Source organism: Oncorhynchus keta, chromosome 28, assembly GCF_023373465.1.
Source record: "Oncorhynchus keta strain PuntledgeMale-10-30-2019 chromosome 28, Oket_V2, whole genome shotgun sequence".
In the NCBI taxonomy this organism is placed as follows: domain Eukaryota; kingdom Metazoa; phylum Chordata; class Actinopteri; order Salmoniformes; family Salmonidae; genus Oncorhynchus; species Oncorhynchus keta.
The window spans coordinates 60,646,108-60,665,981 of record NC_068448.1 but is presented as its reverse complement, the minus strand read 5'-3'; the positions used below and the strand labels follow the sequence as shown (position 1 = coordinate 60,665,981).

At 45.5% G+C, this 19,874-nt stretch overlaps 1 protein-coding gene across 8 annotated transcripts in view; it reads right to left on the bottom strand.

Moving 5' to 3' along the window:
- Window positions 1–19,874, bottom strand: part of LOC118377445 (netrin-G1-like) — a 241,735-nt gene that overhangs the window by 96,366 nt on the left and 125,495 nt on the right. For all 8 annotated transcript variants that reach the window (XM_052483368.1, XM_052483372.1, XM_052483367.1 and 5 more), the window contains exon 4: window positions 8,622–8,794. In XM_052483368.1, the coding sequence (XP_052339328.1) occupies window positions 8,622–8,794 (173 nt within the window). The remainder of the gene's footprint in view (window positions 1–8,621; window positions 8,795–19,874) is intronic.

The following is a 19,874-nucleotide window of genomic DNA, read 5'->3' as shown; positions in this document are numbered from 1 at the left end:
GATAGTAGAATGCCTATTTGTGTCATTTCTGTGATAGTAGAATGCCTATTTGTGTCATTTCTGTGATAGTAGAATGCCTATTTGTGTCATTGTTGTGATAGTAGAATGCCTATTTGTGTCATTTCTGTGATAGTAGAATGCCTATTTGTGCCATTGTTGTGATAGTAGAATACCTATTTGTGTCATTGCAGTGATAGTAGAATGCCTATTTGTGTCATTGCAGTGATAGTAGAATGCCTATTTGTGTCATTGCAGTGATAGTAGAATGCCTATTTGTATCATTGTTGTGATAATAGAATGCCTATTTGTGTCATTGCAGTGATAGTAGAATGCCTATTTGTGTCATTGCAGTGATAGTAGAATGCCTATTTGTGTCATTGCAGTAGAATGCTAGTAGAATACCTGCAAGCCTCATTATGTTTATTTCAACAGAACCCCATCCTGACCTTCACCAGGTCTTTGTCACTGTGACTTCCTGGACCTTCCACAACAGCTTATCTTCTACATTTCCACCGCAGGTAAAGTTGTCAATCACTTTCCCTGGCTGTCATCATTTCACAGACAATGGCAAGACAAAGGAGCTTATCGTGGACGACAGGAAATGAAGGTCTGAACACGCCCCATTCACATCGACAGGGCTCTAGTGGAGCGGGTCGAGAGCTTCGAGTTCTTCGGTGTATACATCACCAAGGATCTATCACGGTCCAAAGACACCAACAGAGTTGTGAAGAGGGCACGACAATACCTCCTCTGTCTCGGGAGGTTGAAAACATTTGGCATGGGCCCTAAGATCCTCAAAAGGTTTGACAGCTTCCCCATTGAGAGCATCTTGACTGGTTGCATCACAACTTGGCATGGCAACTGCTCGGCATCTGACCACAAGACGCTACAGTGGGTAGTGCGTACGGCCAAGTACATCACTGGGGCTGCCATCCAGGACCTCTATACCAGGCGGTGTCAGAGGAAGGCCCTAAAAATTGTCAATGACTCCAGCCACCTAAGTCATAGGCTGTTTTCTGTGCTACGACACGACTAGCGGTACCAGAGCACCAAGTCTGGGACCAAAATGCTCCTGAACAGCTTCTAACCTCAAGCCATAAGACTGCTGAACAGTTCATCAAATGGCTACCTGAACTATTTACATTGACCCCCTTGATAATAACATTTTTGTTGCACTGACTCTCTTGCACGGGCTCTATCTCCTTCTCCGACACAGTCAGTATAGTAGGGACAGGCACCAGTAACCGGTTTGGGTGGAGGGAAGTTTGCCGATCTGTGCCACGGAAAAAGCAGCAGACATAATTTGATTGAATTCCTCTGGAGACGAATTCCAGCCTTCCCCCATCCTGAACACTCTCAACACTCGACCGCCTACATCTAAATGTCTTGTGGGGGAAAGGGGAATAGATCTATATCGAAGGTGGCAAGTGGTAAAGTGCATGTGTGCCGAGTTCGGAGGCACAGTTAAGATTCCGGGAATGAGGCACACAGAGACAGAATCCTGAGACGGAAGAAACAAATATTTGAAAGAAAGATTACCGTCGCAGCTGCAGCGAGCGAGATGTTGGAAAGGCAAAGTAAACAAGCCAGGTCTCGGGGGGGGTAATGGAGGGAGGGAGAGAGGGAAAGGGAGAGAGGAAGAGATAGAGAGAATGGAGAAAGAGAGAGAGAATGAGAATGAAACGACAATAGAGGAGTGGGAACAGGATCAGCAGTCAGGAGACAATGCAAATAGCAGAGAGGAAATAGAGTAAAGCATCAACACCTAAAGAGGAGAGGGAAGATAAAGAACAGAGGGATGGGGTGTTCGGATACAGAACTAGAACGCTGTATAATTAAATAATGCAGGGTGGGAAGGAGGGAGAGGCAGGGAGGAGAGGGAGTGGGGTGGTGAAGTGGGAGAGAGACATTGAGGGAGCGAGGGAGGCAGGGAAAGAGGGAGCGGAGAGCTCTTCTCTTCCCATCTCTGTGTAGACACAATGGCCACCTAGGCCTTTAGGTATCACTAATTACAGTATCCATGGTACCACTCCAGTCACGCTGCTGCAGAGACCCTTCATTATAGCAGCTAGGGCTCAGGACCAGGCTGGGCTGGCTGCTTCAACAGGGCCAGACTGCGTTCAACCACTGACAGCAGCAGGAAATATAGTATCAGCCAACATGTTATAGGTGGTTTATGTTGATCTGTGTGGATCCCACTGTGTGGAAAGATTCATAGGAAACAATAGTGTATTTTCCTTCTAAATCTACATTTTGCTGACTTGTTTTGCCATGTATACATGTTTTACAGGCATTCAATTTAACAACATATTCCATTAACAATGTTACCTAACAATGCTTAGACATGTGCAATGTGGTAATGATACAGTACATACATGTTTAACATTTCACTGTTTTTATGGTTGTGAAAAAGTATCTGTAATCTGCTTTTGAGAGTACAAAACATTAAGGACACCTGCTCTTTCCATGACAGACTGACCAGGGGACTCCAGATGAAAGCTATGATCAATTATTGATGTCACTTATTAAATCCAGTGTATTTTCCTTCTAAATCTACATTTTGGCTGACTTGTTTTGCCATGTAATCCATTACAGTTACCTGTCCAAAACTGTAATCAGTAACATAACTTTTAGATTGTCCAAACTCAGGAACGTTTACTTTTGGATTACTTCCCTTAAGAGGCATTAGAAGAAGACAAAAATGATCCATCAAACGCATTGGTGTGTCATCATAGTGGTCTCTGACTTGTGGTCAGACTCGTTCAGCTGGAATACACTTAACATGCTTAAAACGTGTGCTTAAAATGCTGAATTTAGTGTCACTGAGAAAACAGAAAGGTGTCATAATGCATTTTCGCAAACACAATTTCTGAAAGGGATGGCAGGTAGCCTAGTGGTTAGAGTATTGGCCCAGTAACCGAAAGGTTGCTGGATCGAATGCCCGAGCTGACAAGGTAAAAATCTGTCCTTCTGCCCCTGAACAAGGCAGTTAACCCACTGTTCCTAGGCCGTCATTGTTCTTAACAGACTTGCCTAACAAAGTGCAGTCTTTTCAGTATGAAGTGATTGTGTTAGCGGTGTTATTGGCTAGCTCCTCTGAACAAAAGTGTCCTTACGAAAGACCACATTTTTTTTATGGCAGGTGAAATCGTACATCATTAGCTCATTATTATGCATGTATCCAAATAAATGTCACTAGAAAACAGCTTAAACAAACGCAAAGGCAGCTACTTTGCTGTTATTCTGTCTGCGCTGTTTGACGTGACTGTAAGTTAGCCGTAGTTGGCAATCTAGCACGCAAGGGAAAATAACTTTGCCAGCCAGTATGGCAATGGAACACTTAGAATGAACGACTGGGTCGCGTCCATAGATACAGAACAAAAATACTTAACGACTGGATCTCGCGTCTCTTGCAACTGAACCAGTAGAACGAACCAGCTGGCACGGGTAGCAATCTTAGATTTGTGTCAGGAATATATCTTGTGGAAGGATGAAATAGCATGAATAAATTCATCAAAATAATGTTTTTAATGAAAATATGTCAATCACTATTTGAATAGGGTATTAACAATAAGAGAATAAGACGCTTAAGTGATATTATCCTCAAAGCCGGTGTTTGGAGGATATATTGGCACGATTGTCACGCCCTGACCGTAGAGAGCTTTTTATGTCTCTATTTTGGTTTGGTCAGGGTGTGATTTGGGTGGGCATTCCATGTTAATTTTTCTATGTTTTGTATTTCTTTGTTTTGGCCGGGTATGGTTCTCAATCAGGGACAGCTGTCGATCGTTGTCTCTGATTGGGAACCATACTTAGGTAGCCCTTTTTCCCACCTGTCTTTGTGGGTAGTTGTCTTTGTTTGTTGGCACTATAGCCTTTAGCTTCACGGTTGGTTTTTGGATTGTTTATTGTTTTGGTCGGCGTCATAATAATAAAAGGAATGCACCTTGGTCCTCTTCTTGCAACGGCCGTGACAACAATGTTGTTAAGTCGTCCGAAAACCGGCTTCTCGGGCATTATCACTTAAACGTTTTAATCTCTTATTGCCATCATGCTGAACCACACCATTGGATTCAACAGTGAATAACACCACTGTGACATCTGGTTGGTATGCAATTTATTGTACACTAATTAGAGAAGCAGAATGGTTTGCTCCTATTGTGACTGTCACCTCTTCCAGATACATGCTACAGTATTGCTGGTTAGGGGTTGGTAAGTCTGTTATAAGACATATATATGGTATCTGTTAAAGCTGCATGACTACTGTGTCTCCTCAACAGAGCCCATCGTATGGGGTAGGGGCTGATTCCAGATCTGCACTTATTGAAACTTCACCCCCGGAATCCATCGTACAATACAGTGCATGATCAAGCTTGGGACAAATCTTCCTTGATCCTGTTAGCACACTAGTGTACTTTACCCAGATAGGAAAGACTACTGTAACAGAGAGTTATTCAGTGCTAACCTATTAAACTCTGACCCCCTCTGGTGGCATTAAAATCGAAAGCGGTAAAATCAATAAGTCACATAAAAGCTGATATCAGTTAGACGGCTTTGGCTTGCCTTTCCCCACGGACCAGGGTCTGTCACGGAGGAGGAGTAGAGGAATCCCTACAAATCCACCCGGGGATGTGTGTGTGTGTGTGTGTGTGTGTGTGTGTGTGTGTGTGTGTGTGTGTGTGTGTGTGTGTGTGTGTGTGTGTGTGTGTGTGTGTGTGTGTGTGTGTGTCCATGGGGGACACGTCTGCCTCTGACTACTTTGATCTGAGCTCATTTACAACTCCTCTCGGCAAGATGTGAAGCTTTACATGTGGCTCCTAATCCTGAGGAATTAGAGATCAGAGGTGGGTTCGATATGACCGAGGAGCGTTTGGCACGACCGCACGTTTCGCTGACCACAGACCTGCCGTCCAACACGGACCACAAGGCAGGGAAGTGTGATGCAATACAGAGCCTGATAGACATGATTTGTACTTACCATCGTTGTTTTAAATGTGGGGGGTGGTTCCTGAGAAAAAGGCTATAACGTCGATGGTGTGTTTACGGTACGGCTATCAAGAGGCCATCATTTCAAACGGTCTACTTTAGACCTGAGGTGTATCCATGACAACAGTGATCTCCTTATCATTGTCTGTGGATAGATCTGAATGCTTGGACACTCCCATGGTGGTTTTACGGACGTTCAACATAACAACATAATCCATTAACAATGTTACCTAACAATGGTTAGACATGTGGAATGTGGTAATGATATAGTACATACATGTTTAACATTTCACTGCCTCTGAGAGTACAAAATATTGAGGACACCTGCTCTTTCCATGACAGACTGACCAGGTGACTCCAGGTGAAAGCTATGATCCCTTATTGATGTCACTTGTTAAATCGACTTCAAATCAGTGTAGATGAAGGGGAGGAGACAGGTTAAATAATAGTTTTTAAGCCTTGAGACAGTTGAGGCATGGATGTGTGCTATTCAGAGGGTGAATGGGTAAGACAGAAGATTTAAGTGCCTTTGAACGGGGTATGTTAGTAGATGTTTGTTTCAAGAGCTGCAGCACTGCTGGGATTTTCACTCTCAAACATTTCCTGTGTGTGTATCAAGAATGGCCCGCCACCCAAAGGACATCCAGCCAACTTGACACAACTGTGGGTAGCATTGGAGTCAACATGGGCCAGCATCCCTGTGGAACGCCTAGGACACCTTGTAGAGTCCATGCCCTGACGAATTGAGGCTGTTCTGAGGGTGGTGCAACTCAATATTAGGAAGCTGTTCCTAATGTTTTGTACACTCAGTGCAGTTTTACACACTGTAACCTGCCTCTAGAACAGTCGTCACAGTTTTCACAGCTCACCAAGCTAACCTTTTCAGTTCCTGTCTAGTTCCACCATTTGAGGAAGAAAGGCTTGAGACCCACTACACCACTATCCTCCATCTTTCTTCCTTGCAAACCCCTCGCCCTAGAAGAATGAACTGCCATGGGTAATTCTCCAACTGATCCCTCTCCTTCTCTCTTCACTGACACACGGAAAGAGGGGTTAGAGAGAAGTAAAGAGAGAGAGAGAGAGAGAAAGTAAGAGGGAGAGAGAAAGAGAGAGAGAGAGAGAAAGTAAGAGGGAGAGAGAAAGAGAGAGAGAGAAAGTAAGAGGGAGAGAGAAAGAGAGAGCGAGAGGGAGAAAGGGAGGGAGAGAGAGAGAATATTCCGAGGCCCCAGAAGGCAGAGTTATCCGTGACAGAGAGTGATGCCCACTTCCCATCCCTCCATCTCACCCGTCCCTTCCTTTCTCCATCACTTTCCCTCATTCACTCGGTCAGAAAGAACAAGCTTTTCTTCTTTTCCTTTGTCGACTGTAGATTTAACACGGGAACATACGCGTGGGATCATCCACTGTATCACCGTCCTCTAACATGAATCATCGATCTCGTTACCATTTCACACAACTTGATGTGTATCATAAAAATAAATTACATCCTAATGAAATGTTTGATTTTGACTAATTTCTCTGTATAGGATAGCGATATGCTCGATAGGTTGGAGGGACATTTAGATAGAGTTGTGAAATTGTCTGTGATTGCTTTTGAAATTACACACAGCATAAGGAGATTTTTCTGTTAGTATCATGCATTTTCTTTATTCCAAAGGGAAGGGCACGCGTTCTTAGACCTCACAGTATTACTGCATTATGGATTTTTTCATAAAGTATAATAATATACTTTAAGGTAAGACTGTCTTTTATCATGAGGGTGAGAGAGAGAACATGTGTGTGTATGTGTGTGTGTGTGTGTTTGTGTGTGTGTGTGTGTGCCTGTGCGTGCGTGTATGTTTGTGTGAGTCCACACACACCCATCCACATTGGCATTTTTAATAATGTGCTGTCAATCTCAGTCTCAGAATGACCATTTTGCTAACACTCCCTAAGACTCATAACTCTCTCCACCTGGGAGGGAGAATACTTTTTTTTTACATCATCACCCAGCAGCCAAGAGATCACTAATGGAGAAAAACATCCAGCCCAACGCAATAACAGACCTGCCTATGATAAACCCTACAGGCTCAGAAATGCCAACACAATCAAACCATCACCAACAGCATCAAAATATGACTGGTTGTGCCTTCAACATGTCCTTGGCAAGAATGATCCTCTCTCTTCCTTTTCTTCTGGGTATTCAGTAACCCCCTGTCTATGTTAAAATGGCAACTTGCCCTATAAGGTGTGTCTCGGAGGCATATGCCATTTATTTGACAGCGTTAGCTGGCTTCCGTCTGGCCAAACAGGGTTTATGGCGGAGGAGGGGGGTACAGAAGGAAGCATCTGCCACCTGTGTGTGTGTGTGTGTGTGTGTGTGTGTGTGTGTGTGTGTGTGTGTGTGTGTGTGTGTGTGTGTGTGTGTGTGTGTGTGTGTGTGTGTGTGTGTGTCCATGGGAGACACGTCTGCCTCTGAATACTTTGATCTTGGCTCATTTACAACTCCTCCCTGCTAGATGTGAAACAGACCTTACGTCTGGCCAAACAAGGCTTATAGGGGAGAAGGGGAGAAGGGTGCTAAAGAAGGAAGCTCCTGCCACACTCTGGATACACACACACACACACACACACACACACACACACACACACACACACACACACACACACACACACACACACACACACACACACACACACACACACACACACACACAAACAGACCTTACGTCTGGCCAAACAAGGCTTATAGGGGAGAAGGGGAGGAGGGTGCTAAAGAAGGAAGCTCCTGCCACTCTCGACACACACACACACAAAAACACACACACGCACACACACACACGTACACGCACACACACACAAACATTTTCCTAAAGAATCTCCCTGAGCTGGAATAACCAGCTGCATTACATCACGTCTGTGCAGGCTACTGGCATCCTTGGCCCCTTTAGCCCCATCGCCATGAGCCTCACATCAGACATCCAGCATGTGACCTGTTAAGAACAATGGAGGGAGAAAGACCCCATTTTCTGTTGTGAAAAGGCAGTGTACAAATACAAAGCTGTGAAAGAATGACATGAATACACTGTGGTTTGTTTAGTGCAGCAGCTAGATGTTGTAGAGGGGATGAAAAGATGAGAAGGAGACTAGGGTTAGAGTGGGATCTGGGATCTGTTGTAGTAAAGAGACGAAGACCTCTGGATTACATCCACCCCCTGATGAGAGAGAGGGAGACAGAGAGAGAGGGGGAGAAAGAGAGAGAGAGAGAGAGAGAGAGAGAGAGAGAGAGAGAGAGAGAGAGAGAGAGAGAGAGAGAGAGAGAGAGAGAGAGAGAGAGAGAGGAGAGAGAGAGATCGAGAGAGAGGGGGAGAGAGAGAGAGAGAGAGAGAGAGAGATTGAGAGAGGGAGAAAGAAAGAGAGAGAGAGAGAGAGAGAGAGGGAGAAAGAGAGAGCACGACCATCATGAGGTGTGTGAATTTGTGGGTGCTTCAGAGCATGAGTGCGAATACCTGCACCTGCGAGAAATATATTGTGCATATATGTGTGTATCTGTATTATGTGTTCATAATATAAATCTGCATCTGTTCATGTGTCTCTGTGCATGTGTGAATATATTTGTGCATGTGTATTCCTGTGCGTGTGTGTTGGTTACTCACAGGTATTTGCCGTGCCCTTGGGGATGGGTAGATAGGAGCCTGCGCTCCACGTCCTTCCCTGGTAGTTCCTCTTACAGCGGCCACAGTCCGGCCCCGTGGTGTTGTGCTCACACTCACAATTTAGCGTCTCTTTGTCAAACACACAACTATTGGCGTGAAGGTTACACTTGCACCTGTCGAGGAGGAAGAAGAACAGAGAAAAGAGAAATCAACACCTGTGGAATTTTCACTTTCAATTCCTGAGCTAAAATGTGGGATTGAAAGAAAAGAGCATGACAGAGAGGGAGGCAGGGAGGGAGGGAGGGAGGGAGGGAGGGAGGGAGGGAGGGAGGCAGGCAGGCAGGCAGGCAGGCAGGCAGGCAGGCAGGCAGGCAGGCAGGCAGGCAGGCAGGCAGGCAGGGAGGGAGGGGGAGGGAGGGAGGGAGGGAGGGAGGGAGGGAGGGAGGGAGGGAGGGAGGGAGGGAGGGAGGGAGGGAGGCAGGGAGGGAGGGAGGCAGGCAGGCAGGCAGGCAGGCAGGGAGGGAGGGAGGGAGGGAGGGAGGGAGGGAGGCAGGGAGGGAGGGAGGGAGGGAGGGAGGCAGGGAGGGAGGGAGGGAGGGAGGGAGGGAGGGAGGCAGGGAGGGAGGCAGGGAGGGAGGGAGGGAGGGGGGGAGGGAGGGAGGGAGGGAGGGAGGCAGGGAGGGAGGGAGGGAGGGAGGCAGGGAGGGAGGCAGGGAGGCAGGGAGGGAGGGAGGCAGGCAGGGAGGGAGGGGATAAAGAGTAAGTATTTGGACAGTGCAGAAGCGCAGGGTTTCCTTGAGGATGATTTGCATGTGAACACAGAAACAGAGACAGAGGTATTCTCAGTTTCAGGAGAACAACTTCAAACAGCACACACAGCGCCAAGGATTCCTCAAAAGAGTCTGCATCATTATTTTCCCTCTTTCTTCTGCCATGAAAGATGACTTATTTATAATTGTCTCACTGGAGGAAGTGTAATTGCAGCAAGGTCACATTTAACAAAGCGAGAGTGAGAGAATGTGAGAAAGGGGAGAGAGAGATAGATAGAGAGAAAGATCAGAGAGAGAGAGAGAGAGACTAAATGAAACAAGTCTAGTGGAATTGTTCAACAAACCGGGGAGGGGAGATTTGTAGTCACCCCCCCCCCCCCCCCCACTTCTCTCTCTCTGAGTTTGTACACATCAGCTGCTTCAAGGGTGTTAAAGAGCAGGACCACTCTTATTTTGGCAAAGAAAAAAAAATAGGTCTTTAAAAGAGGCTCAGGCATTCACATAAACAAACTAGCGAATTCCTATTCTCAACCACCTACAATTGTAATATTACAGCACAACAACATAGTCATGTCTAGTCAATACTCAAAGTGACCACTGGGGACATACAAACTTTATGCCAAGTACGCATCTCTAATCCTGACAATGGCACTTGACACAGAGGAAGTCTAAAAACAGCTTGCATTGATTTTGTTGCAACGAGTCAAGGAGGTTGCAATTGCGTTTTGCGATACACTGTGATCTCTATCCATCCTAGGAGAAAGAGAAATGGAGGTGGTAGTGTTGACTTGGAGTACTGGCGTTGGGAGGTAACTCGACTCCTCTGCTGGGACTGTGTGCGCAAGGTAATATCATGTATGTGTTGGTGTCCACGTGCGGCCTCACCCTTCGCAGATGAGAGGAGAGTCGTCGTCACTCAGCTCTCACTATTCATGTCTCTACAGCAATATGAGAAGGCATACTTCCAAAAACTATTGACAGCAGTTTCATTTGGATTGACTTTCTGAAAAATACCATTATTTCAAAGAATATCATTACTCAGCGATGTACCATGTAGAGACAGGAAGAGCCTCCCAAGACTGTCAGCTTTAAACACGACATGAAAACGACATGAAAAGGAATCATGTGAATTGGTGTTGCTCTGATGGGTTCATATCAGGTGAAAATACTGTGACTCTTAATGTCCTTCTATTGTGAGCAGGGCTACAGTTTATGGATTGGTGTTGCTATCATGGCTGCATATGTGGTAGAACAACAATATATATATGTATTTCTATTGGGAACAGATCTCTATTAGGAGCAGTGTGGAGGGTGTTGTTGAGGAATGATCAGCCAGGGACAGCTCAGCCTACCCTTCCTAACACTAACAACATGGTGAGAGACTGCAGTGACAGCTGGCAGTGTTAATCCCTCCACCACGACTCACTGCGCCAGCTCTAAAAACGCTAAGCCTGATTCACCAGATAAATATGAGGACTCACAAGGAACAACACTCCTAAACCAATCAGCCGACTTTGATCTATCTCAGCAGCTCTCCGCTCATCTGCTGTGGCGGTGGAGGAATGGCTGATTCCTCATGCTCCGATTTCAGGCCGCCTCGCCGTCACCCACCGATTAGGGCCACAACGCTTTCTCGTCATGTTTGTCCCTGGCTATGTCTCTCTCATTCTCTCTCTCTCTCCTCTCCGTCTCTCTCTCTCCCTCTTTTCTGAAGGCCTATAAGATCACCCGTCCCCCCTGCATGAATATGGGTGCCCATTATTAAACCTATTATGGCGCGGCATGTCGGGGGGAACGTGCAGCGCTGTAGCGTTGTGGTGATGTTGTAGGAACTGATGTGCATCATGCTCTAAAGTGCTTCAGGGTGATGAACGACGCCGCCATCCCCGCAGGTATACACGCTCAGCATAAATGATGGGTCATTATTTTCCTCAGGCTCCCCGATTTGCATCTCATTACCCAGAAGGCTGTTGGGTGGCAGTGGCGACAGGGGACATCGCTATTACAATGTGCCTCACACTGAAGAATCAACAAGCAGCCTTGACAGATAATATACACCTATTTGTCTGTCTGTCTGTCTGTCTGTCTGTCTGTCTGTCTGTCTGTCTGTCTGTCTGTCTGTCTGTCTGTCTGTCTGTCTGTCTGTCTTTACCTGTCTGTCTGTCTGTCTGTCTGTCTGTCTCTCTCTCTCTCTGTCTTTCTGTCGTTCTCTCTCTCTGTCTTTACCTGTCTGTCTGTCTGTCTGTCTGTCTGTCTGTCTGTCTGTCTGTCTGTCTGTCTGTCTGGCTGTCTGGCTGTCTGTCTGTCTGAGCATATGCTACATAACCAAATTGTTAAATGCAGTGAGGTTGTGAGCCGGTTAAACTGTATTACTTGACATTCTGATGAGGCAGCTACCTTTCTCTGTTCTCCTTACTGTTCTCCTCTCTGTTCTCCTCTCTTTCTCTTCTCTTTCTCTCTATAACTGTCGGGGGGTCTGAGACTTAGACTCCATGGAGAGGAGAGCCTTTTGTGCTGTAACCTTCAGGTCCCCTCAACACCGGAGACATTTTAATCATCGGGCAGAAATGATATCGTCACGCGCTGCTGGCATAATGAAGAAGAGGCCGGGCGGTGGGCCCATGGGTCTCCCAGCCCTGTGTGTATGTATGTGTGCATGTGTGTGTGTGTGTGTGTGTGTGGAGCCATGGCCCATGGATCTCTTAGCTGTTGGCTCTGTCGTGTGGAAATCAGACCCAGGCCCCGGGTGCCGGGGGAGGCCCTAGGAGAAGGGGACGGCTTAAGCGAGTAATGCTGTAAACATGCATTTCATGGCAAAGCTCCTCCCCTGGGCACTCTCACTTTCACTACCTGTCTTCAATTAATGCTAGTCACCACACGTTAGTGTAAAGTCTGCGGATATGGGTGCAACAGTGAAAGGAAGTCTCTCTATCGCTCTCTCTTTCAGACTTTCTCACTTTCTGTCTATCCCTTTCTCCCACTCTTTGTCCTCTGTCTCTTTCTCTTTCTGCTCCTATGCCTTGCCTCAAATTAAATATTCATAGTGGTTAGGCAATGTTTTGTTTTCGTGTGGTACTTTCAAAGGGCTATCGCTCAAGGCGAGTTTGGAGAGCCAACCACTGTCTGCTGCTCTGCTAGAGGTCATGAGGATATTTATTCATAAAATTACCCAGGAGGCTGTGTGCTCATTGCTCAGACAGGTTAACGTGCTCAAGTGGAGGAAAAAAAGAAAGGGAAAATCAATGCTGGGGTTTTGCCTTTTTTGTCTGACTTCAGACTTCCAGTCTTCCACCCACACTTTCTTACATCTGACAAAAGGTTTGACGTTCTCCTTGAGATGGAGGAGACAGAATACATTGTACAGCTCTGATTTATTTATTTATCTTTTCCAAAATAGACAAGCGGCAGAGACGTGCGATGATGCGAGCGGAGTGGAGCTTACACCCAGCTCGCCTGAAGCACCGGAGACTCTGACCTCCAAAGTAATGGAATTCTGATTGACAATGAGGGACGAGACGGCATGTTGTGCACTCTCCAAACCAATGTTATTAGCAAAAAGTAGAACAACACAACACAAGGCCTAGTTTCCAGGGAAATTGCTCTTCCTTTTTAAAATAATTTTATCTATAATCTCTTTCGAAAGACACCGGCTATCTCATTATAACCAAACAAGCACTTTTCCCTCATCCAGCATTTTCTCACCGTGCCTTTGTAGCTAGACATATCAGTCGCTAATTAATCATAATTACACACAAACGAAGCCCACACATGGCCATGTAACGGTGCTGATCCTACCAAATTGAGCAGCGTGAATGAAACACGGCCCTTAAGTGGGTTCATTAAGTGAAGCAATTAAATTCAATCAAACGTGCAGGTGTTATTGTAACCAAGCGAATAGGGTTAAATACGCATTCTGTCTCCTGTAAGTGAGCAACAATAATACAATGGAGGGGAGGGAAAAACGATCCAGCTCCGAATCCCTGGAAGGAATTCTAACAAGGCCTGAAGGTGTCCACAAGTAATGTGTCTGGGTAGAACGGAGTCCGACCGTTACTGAGAGCCTTATCAGGGACCTAACCACAACTATTTCAAACATTGTGACTCGCAGCAATAAGCAACAACCCCTCCTCCCTGAAGCTGCAATGATGTTGAAGGGTGACATTGAGCCACCCTCACATCACATCACACACACACACACACACTCACGCACGCACACACACCCACACCCTTTCTTGACACTTCAGCTCACATTAGATCTAAACAGATCTCCCTCTTTCTAGCGTGTTAGCTGCTAATTGCCTCCTGATGAAGGAATTGTACAGCCTTCCTCTGGCCTGCAGTGCAGTGTAGGAAGTGAGAACCAGGCTCTGGCTCTCCTGAGTAGCCCTTTGCTAACAAACACACACACACACACACACACACACACACACACACACACACACACACACACACACACACACACACACACACACACACACACACACACACACACACACACACACACACACACACACACACACACACACACACACACACACACACACACACACACACACACACACACAACAGATTTGACAGGGCGAGAAGTGGAGTTCGGGGCTATCCTTCGAATGCCTGATGACTATAAATCCTTCTGCTGCTCTGTCATTCGCTGCATACTTTAATCTGAGGCTGCCATCATTGAAGTCCTTTGTGGTGACAAGGGGCATGACGGGCATTGTACAAAACAAAGTCATCAGCGATTGGATCAGAGTTTCAGAGTATCAAAGCCAATGACAAATTTTCAAACCTCTGCTTTATTCACATGTATATTGGCTCTGGTCCAACCCATCGGTTTCTGGACCAATCAGACATGTGTTCACATTCGCTGAAGGGTCGGGGAACTACCTCAGATCTACACTCATTACGGAGAAGAAACTAACGCCCGTGGGCGTGGCGTAGCATTTGGCTGGAGCAAGGAGTCTGGGTATCCAGTGAAACCCTCCTCCTCATCGTGACCCAAGGGGAATGAACCACTCTTATCTGCCTTGCCACTGCCAAGCCTTCAACAGCCTCATCTTAGTGGAGCTCTGGGAAAAATCGACAGATCTGGATCTTTCAGTAACAAAGGTGTCGAGACACAGCAACCTTTCAAGCATGTTATCAACTCTAAATTGCAGTCGGCCTATGTACTGTGCCTCATGGAGTTGAGGAAATGATTGAAATGGCTCAAATATATAATATTCCTTATACGGTTGAATAATATAAGACACAAGTTACCCAATAGCATGGCCTGGTACAGCTCATTATAGGAATATTACATTTGCTCCATTAGTAATGCGATACGCTTAAGTAGCCAATTAAGTTGTGAAGTGGAATACAAGTGAACGACCCTGCAGCTGAACTGTGGCACTCAGCATAAGACGTGGTCATCCAAATGATCTTAATGAACGGTTTAAGTCGGCGGAGAGGAGGACAGACAAGGGGGTCAGACTTCAACATGAACCCTAATACCTCATCTTAAAAAGTAGGGTTTGCTGGTATGAACGCAGAAGTAATTCAATGCGAGGTGTTCCTCTATGTTTTTTTCCATCCACTGTGAATGCTGTGAGGGCTGTGCCATTACTAATGCATGCTGCATGACATGTTATCCAAGCAGGAGTCAATCAAGAGGGCTTTACTGTGGCTGACATGCCAACCCAGGTCAATAGAATCGAGTGGTTGGCGACTCTGATACCCCACCCCCCTTTCTATTGGATTTAGAGCTGCTGGGGACAGAGGAGAGCAGAGGAGAGGACGCACCAAGGGGGTAAGGACCAATACCAATACCATTGGGGAAAGCAGAATAGGATTTCAAGGCAGGAAGTCAATGCTCCTAGAGTACCAAATGTGAGTGAGCTTGTCATTTCAACAAGCCACATAGAAGCAAAATCAAAAGAGAGAAGAGGCATTGATCATTTTGGGTCTGTAGGCCAGAGAGCCTGTCATTGGACACACTGACCTATGTGTCACACCTGCTCCCTCTCTTCCCCCCTGGCTCTCGAGGGCACCAGGCTCCCTCTCTTCCCCCCCTGGCTCTCGAGGGCACCAGGCTCCCTCTCTTCCCCCCTGGCTCTCGAGGGCACCAGGCTCCCTCTCTTCCCCCCTGGCTCTCGAGGGCACCAGGCTCCCCAGCATTGCGCACTCCTGCCACCATCATTACGCACGATTACACATCATTTTGCGATTATTGGACTCACCTGGACTCAATCACCTCCGTCGTTACCTTCCAACATTTTCCACCATAATTTGCAAATAAATTCATTAAAAATGGGATTTTCTGGATTTTGTTTCTCATTTTGTCTGTCATAGTTGAAGTGTAGCTATGATGAGAATTATAGGCCTCTCTCATCTTTTTAAGTGGGAGAACTTGCACAATTGGTGGCTGACTAAATACTTTTTTGCCCCACTGTAATAAATATTAGCCTAAAGACAGGATTTCGTTGACAGAGAGGGGAACAGGTCCTCCTACAGAGTCACATGCAGGTAAGACAATTTGATTTGATAGTAATTTGATAGTAACAGAAAGAGGCATCAAAACACTTACAGTGTCTTTGCCAAATAACTCTCAACATTGAAGAGATGAGCTGTATTTCAAAATATAAAATATAATCCATGTTCCATGCCCTGTACACCTGAGCTTGTGGCAGCAGATAGCCTAGATCAGTGGTTCCCAAACTTGTTGTAGTCCTGTACCCCTTCAAACATTCAACCTCCAGCTGAGTATCCCCCCTATAGCATTAAGGTCAGCGTACTCTCAAATGTTGTTTTTTGCCACCATTGTAAGCCTCCCACACACACTATACGATAACATAATGAACATGAACATAATAATGAGTGTGAGTTTTTGTCACAACCCGGCTTGTGGGAAGTGACAAAGAGCTCTTATAGGACCAGGGCACAAATAATAACATAATAATAATCAATCATTTTGCTCTTTATTTAACCATCTTACATATAAAACCTTATTTGCTCATTGAAAATGGTGAATAACTCACCACAGGTTAATGAGAAGGATGTGCTTGAAATGATGCACATAACTCTGCAATGGTGGGTTGTATTGAAGAGTCAGTCTTAAATCCTTTTCCACACACAGTCTGTGCCTGTATTTAGTTTTCATGTTAGTGGGGGCCGAGAATCCACTCTCACATAGGTGCATAGTTACAAAGGGCATCAGTGTCTTAACAGCGCGATTTGCCAAGGCAGGATACTCTGAGCGCAGCCCAATCCACAAATCTGGCAGTTCACAGAACCGCTTGTTGCAATTTTGATGGGACTCTCTTGTTCAGAGATCGGTATGTGGACTGGAAGCAGGGCATGAAAGGGATAATAAATCCAGTTGTTTGTGTCATCCATTTCGGGAAAATACCTGTGTAATTGCGCACCCAACTCACTCAGGTGCTTCGCTATATCACATTTGACATTGTCTGTAAGCTTGAGTTCATTTTCACACAAAAAATCATACAATGATGGAAAGACAGAGATGCAGACAGAGAAGAGCTCCAACTTCTTAGTCATAGCCTCAATTTTGTCCCGCACATTGAAAATAGTTGCGGAGAGTCCCTGTAATCCTAGATTCAGATCATTCAGGCGAGACAAAACATCACAAGTCTCAACGTCAACCGTGAAGAGGCGACTCCGGGATGCTGGCCTTCTAGGCAGAGTTCCTCTGTCCAGTGTCTGTGTTATTTTGTACTTTTCTTTTTATTGGCAGGTCTGAGATATGGCTTTTTCTTTGCAACTCTGCCTAGAAGGCCAGCATCCCGGAATCGCTTTTTCACTGTTGATGTTGAGACTGGTGTTTTACGGGTACTATTTAATGAAGCTGCCAGTTGAGGACTTGTAAGGCATCTGTTTCTAGACACTAATGTACTTGTCCTCTTGCTCAGTTGTGCACCGGGGCCTCCCACTCCTCTTTCTATTCTGGTTAGCGCCAGTTTGCACTGTTCTGTGAAGGGAGTAGTACACAGCGTTGTACGAGATCTTCAGTTTCTTGGCAATTTCTCGCATGGAATAGCCTTCACTTCTCAGAACAAGAATAGACTGACGAGTTTCAGAAGAAAGTTCTTTGTTTCTGGCCATTTTGAGCCTGTAATCGAACCCACAAATTCTGATGTTCCAGATACTTTACTAGTGAAAAGAAGTCCAATTCTATTGCTTCTTTAATCAGAACAACAGTTTTAAGCTGTGTTAACATAATTGCAAAATGTTTTTCTAATGATCAATTAGCCTTTTAAAATTATAAACTTGGATAAGCTAACACAACATGCCATTGGAACACAGGAGTGATGGTTGCTGATAATGGGCCTCTGTACGCCTATGTAGATATTCCATTAAAAATCAGCCTCTTCCAGCTACAATAGTCATTTACAACATTAACAATGTCTACACTGTATTTCTGATCTATTTGATGTTATTTTAATGGACAAAAAATTAGCTTTTCTTTCAAAAACAAGGACATTTCTATGTGACCCCAAACTTTTAAAAGGTAGTGTATATCACACAGTGGCTGAGGAAAGGCACTACTCCCAATATAAGTGAACCCCAAATCAAGAAACCATAACTGGGGTGGCAGGGTAGCCTAGTGGTTAGAGTGTTGACTGAGTAACTGAAAGGTTGCAAGTTCAAATCCCTGAGCTGACAGGGTACAAATCTGTTGTTTTTCCCCTGAACAGGCAGTTAACCCACTGTTCCGAGGCCATCATTGAAAATAAGAATTTGGTCTTAACTGACTTGCCTAGTTAAATGAGGGTAAAAAAAAATGTAGTTCTCATCATATTGTGTTATTTGAAATACATTTTTTCATATTCTTGGGTTATCCAAGACCATAATAAACAGAACTCAGGGAGAGTTAAAGGTCATTGAAAGCACAGATGATCATGGTGCTCTGAGGACTGGGAGGCCATCTGATTGGCTGGGAGACACAGTTCCATTGAGTAAGTGCGGGGTTGCACTCCCTGTGACAATATTAATTCATTAATGAGATCAGAGAGAGAGAGAGGTAAAGAATCGCTCCGAGGGGTGTGTGTGTGTGTGTGTGTGTGTGTGTGTGTGTGTGTGTGTGTGTGTGTGTGTGTGTGTGTGTGTGTGTGTGTGTGTGTGTGTGTGTGTGTGTGTGTGTCTGTGTCGGGTTGTGTGTATGTGTGTAATTCAGATCTACAGACTCAGCAGCTGTCCATCTTGTTGTTATGTTGTCACACAGTGTTTTATTATCGCCATTACTACTCCAGCCAGGGTTCAGCTGACAGAGACTGTCAGTAACCTTTACACCAGCCAGGGTTCAGCTGGCAGAGACTGTCAGTAATCTTTACTCCAGCCAGGGTTCAGCTGACAGAGACTGTCAGTAACCTTTACTCCAGCCAGGGTTCAGCTGACAGAGACTGTCAGTAACCTTTACTCCAGCCAGGGTTCAGCTGACAGAGACTGTCAGTAACCTTTACTCCAGCCAGGGTTCAGCTGACAGAGACTGTCAGTAACCTTTACTCCAGCCAGGGTTCAGCTGACAGAGACTGTCAGTAACCTTTACTCCAGCCAGGGTTCAGCTGACAGAGACTGTCAGTAACCTTTACTCCAGCCAGGGTTCAGCTGACAGAGACTGTCAGTAACCTTTACTCCAGCCAGGGTTCAGCTGACAGACTGTCAGTAACCTTTACTCCAGCCAGGGTTCAGCTGACAGAGACTGTCAGTAACCTTTACTCCAGCCAGGGTTCAGCTGACAGAGACTGTCAGTAACCTTGTACCAAGGAAGGTTCTGAGAATACCATGATATCTTTGTTCACTGTTTAATTATTCTCTCTTGTTACAGTCCCAGTCCTATTGTGTGACTCTGTTCTGCTTGAAGGCTAAAGTGTTGATGGATGGACATACATAATAACTGTGTGTGTGTGTGTGTGGTTGTGTGTGTGGTTGTGTGTGTCTGGTTATCTGATGCAGCTGAGCTGAGCTCGCTCTCTTAAATTCTGTTTTCATGACTGAACGATCACATTATTGAACGGGTCAATATTCTCTCAGGAAGTCTGGAAGTTGATCTGAGTAAAATCTGAATCAGGTAGTAACTGACCGTCAATGTAATCATACTGTGCCATCAGCACAGTCGGTGACTGTGTCTTACACACACAGACACACATAATGACAATCTCAGCTCGTATGCAAGCAAAGCATTGTGCCATATGGCTCTTTATTCCCTGACATCTAAGGAGAGGATTCCTCTCATATTATCTACCGTGTCATGTTGATGCAGCCAGATTGGGTTGGCTGGACTGAGCTGCATTGAGCCGGGCCAAGTCTATCTGTCTTTGATGATTAAAGAGTAAATCCATGGTCACGATCTCCAAGATAGATAACTATGATAGAGAGATCCAGGTGTACAACAACTCAGCATCCAACAGCTAAGTTAATCGGAGATTGCATCACAAAATGGGAAAAATGTATGTGTCTGCATACTGTATCTGATCTGTTCTAATGA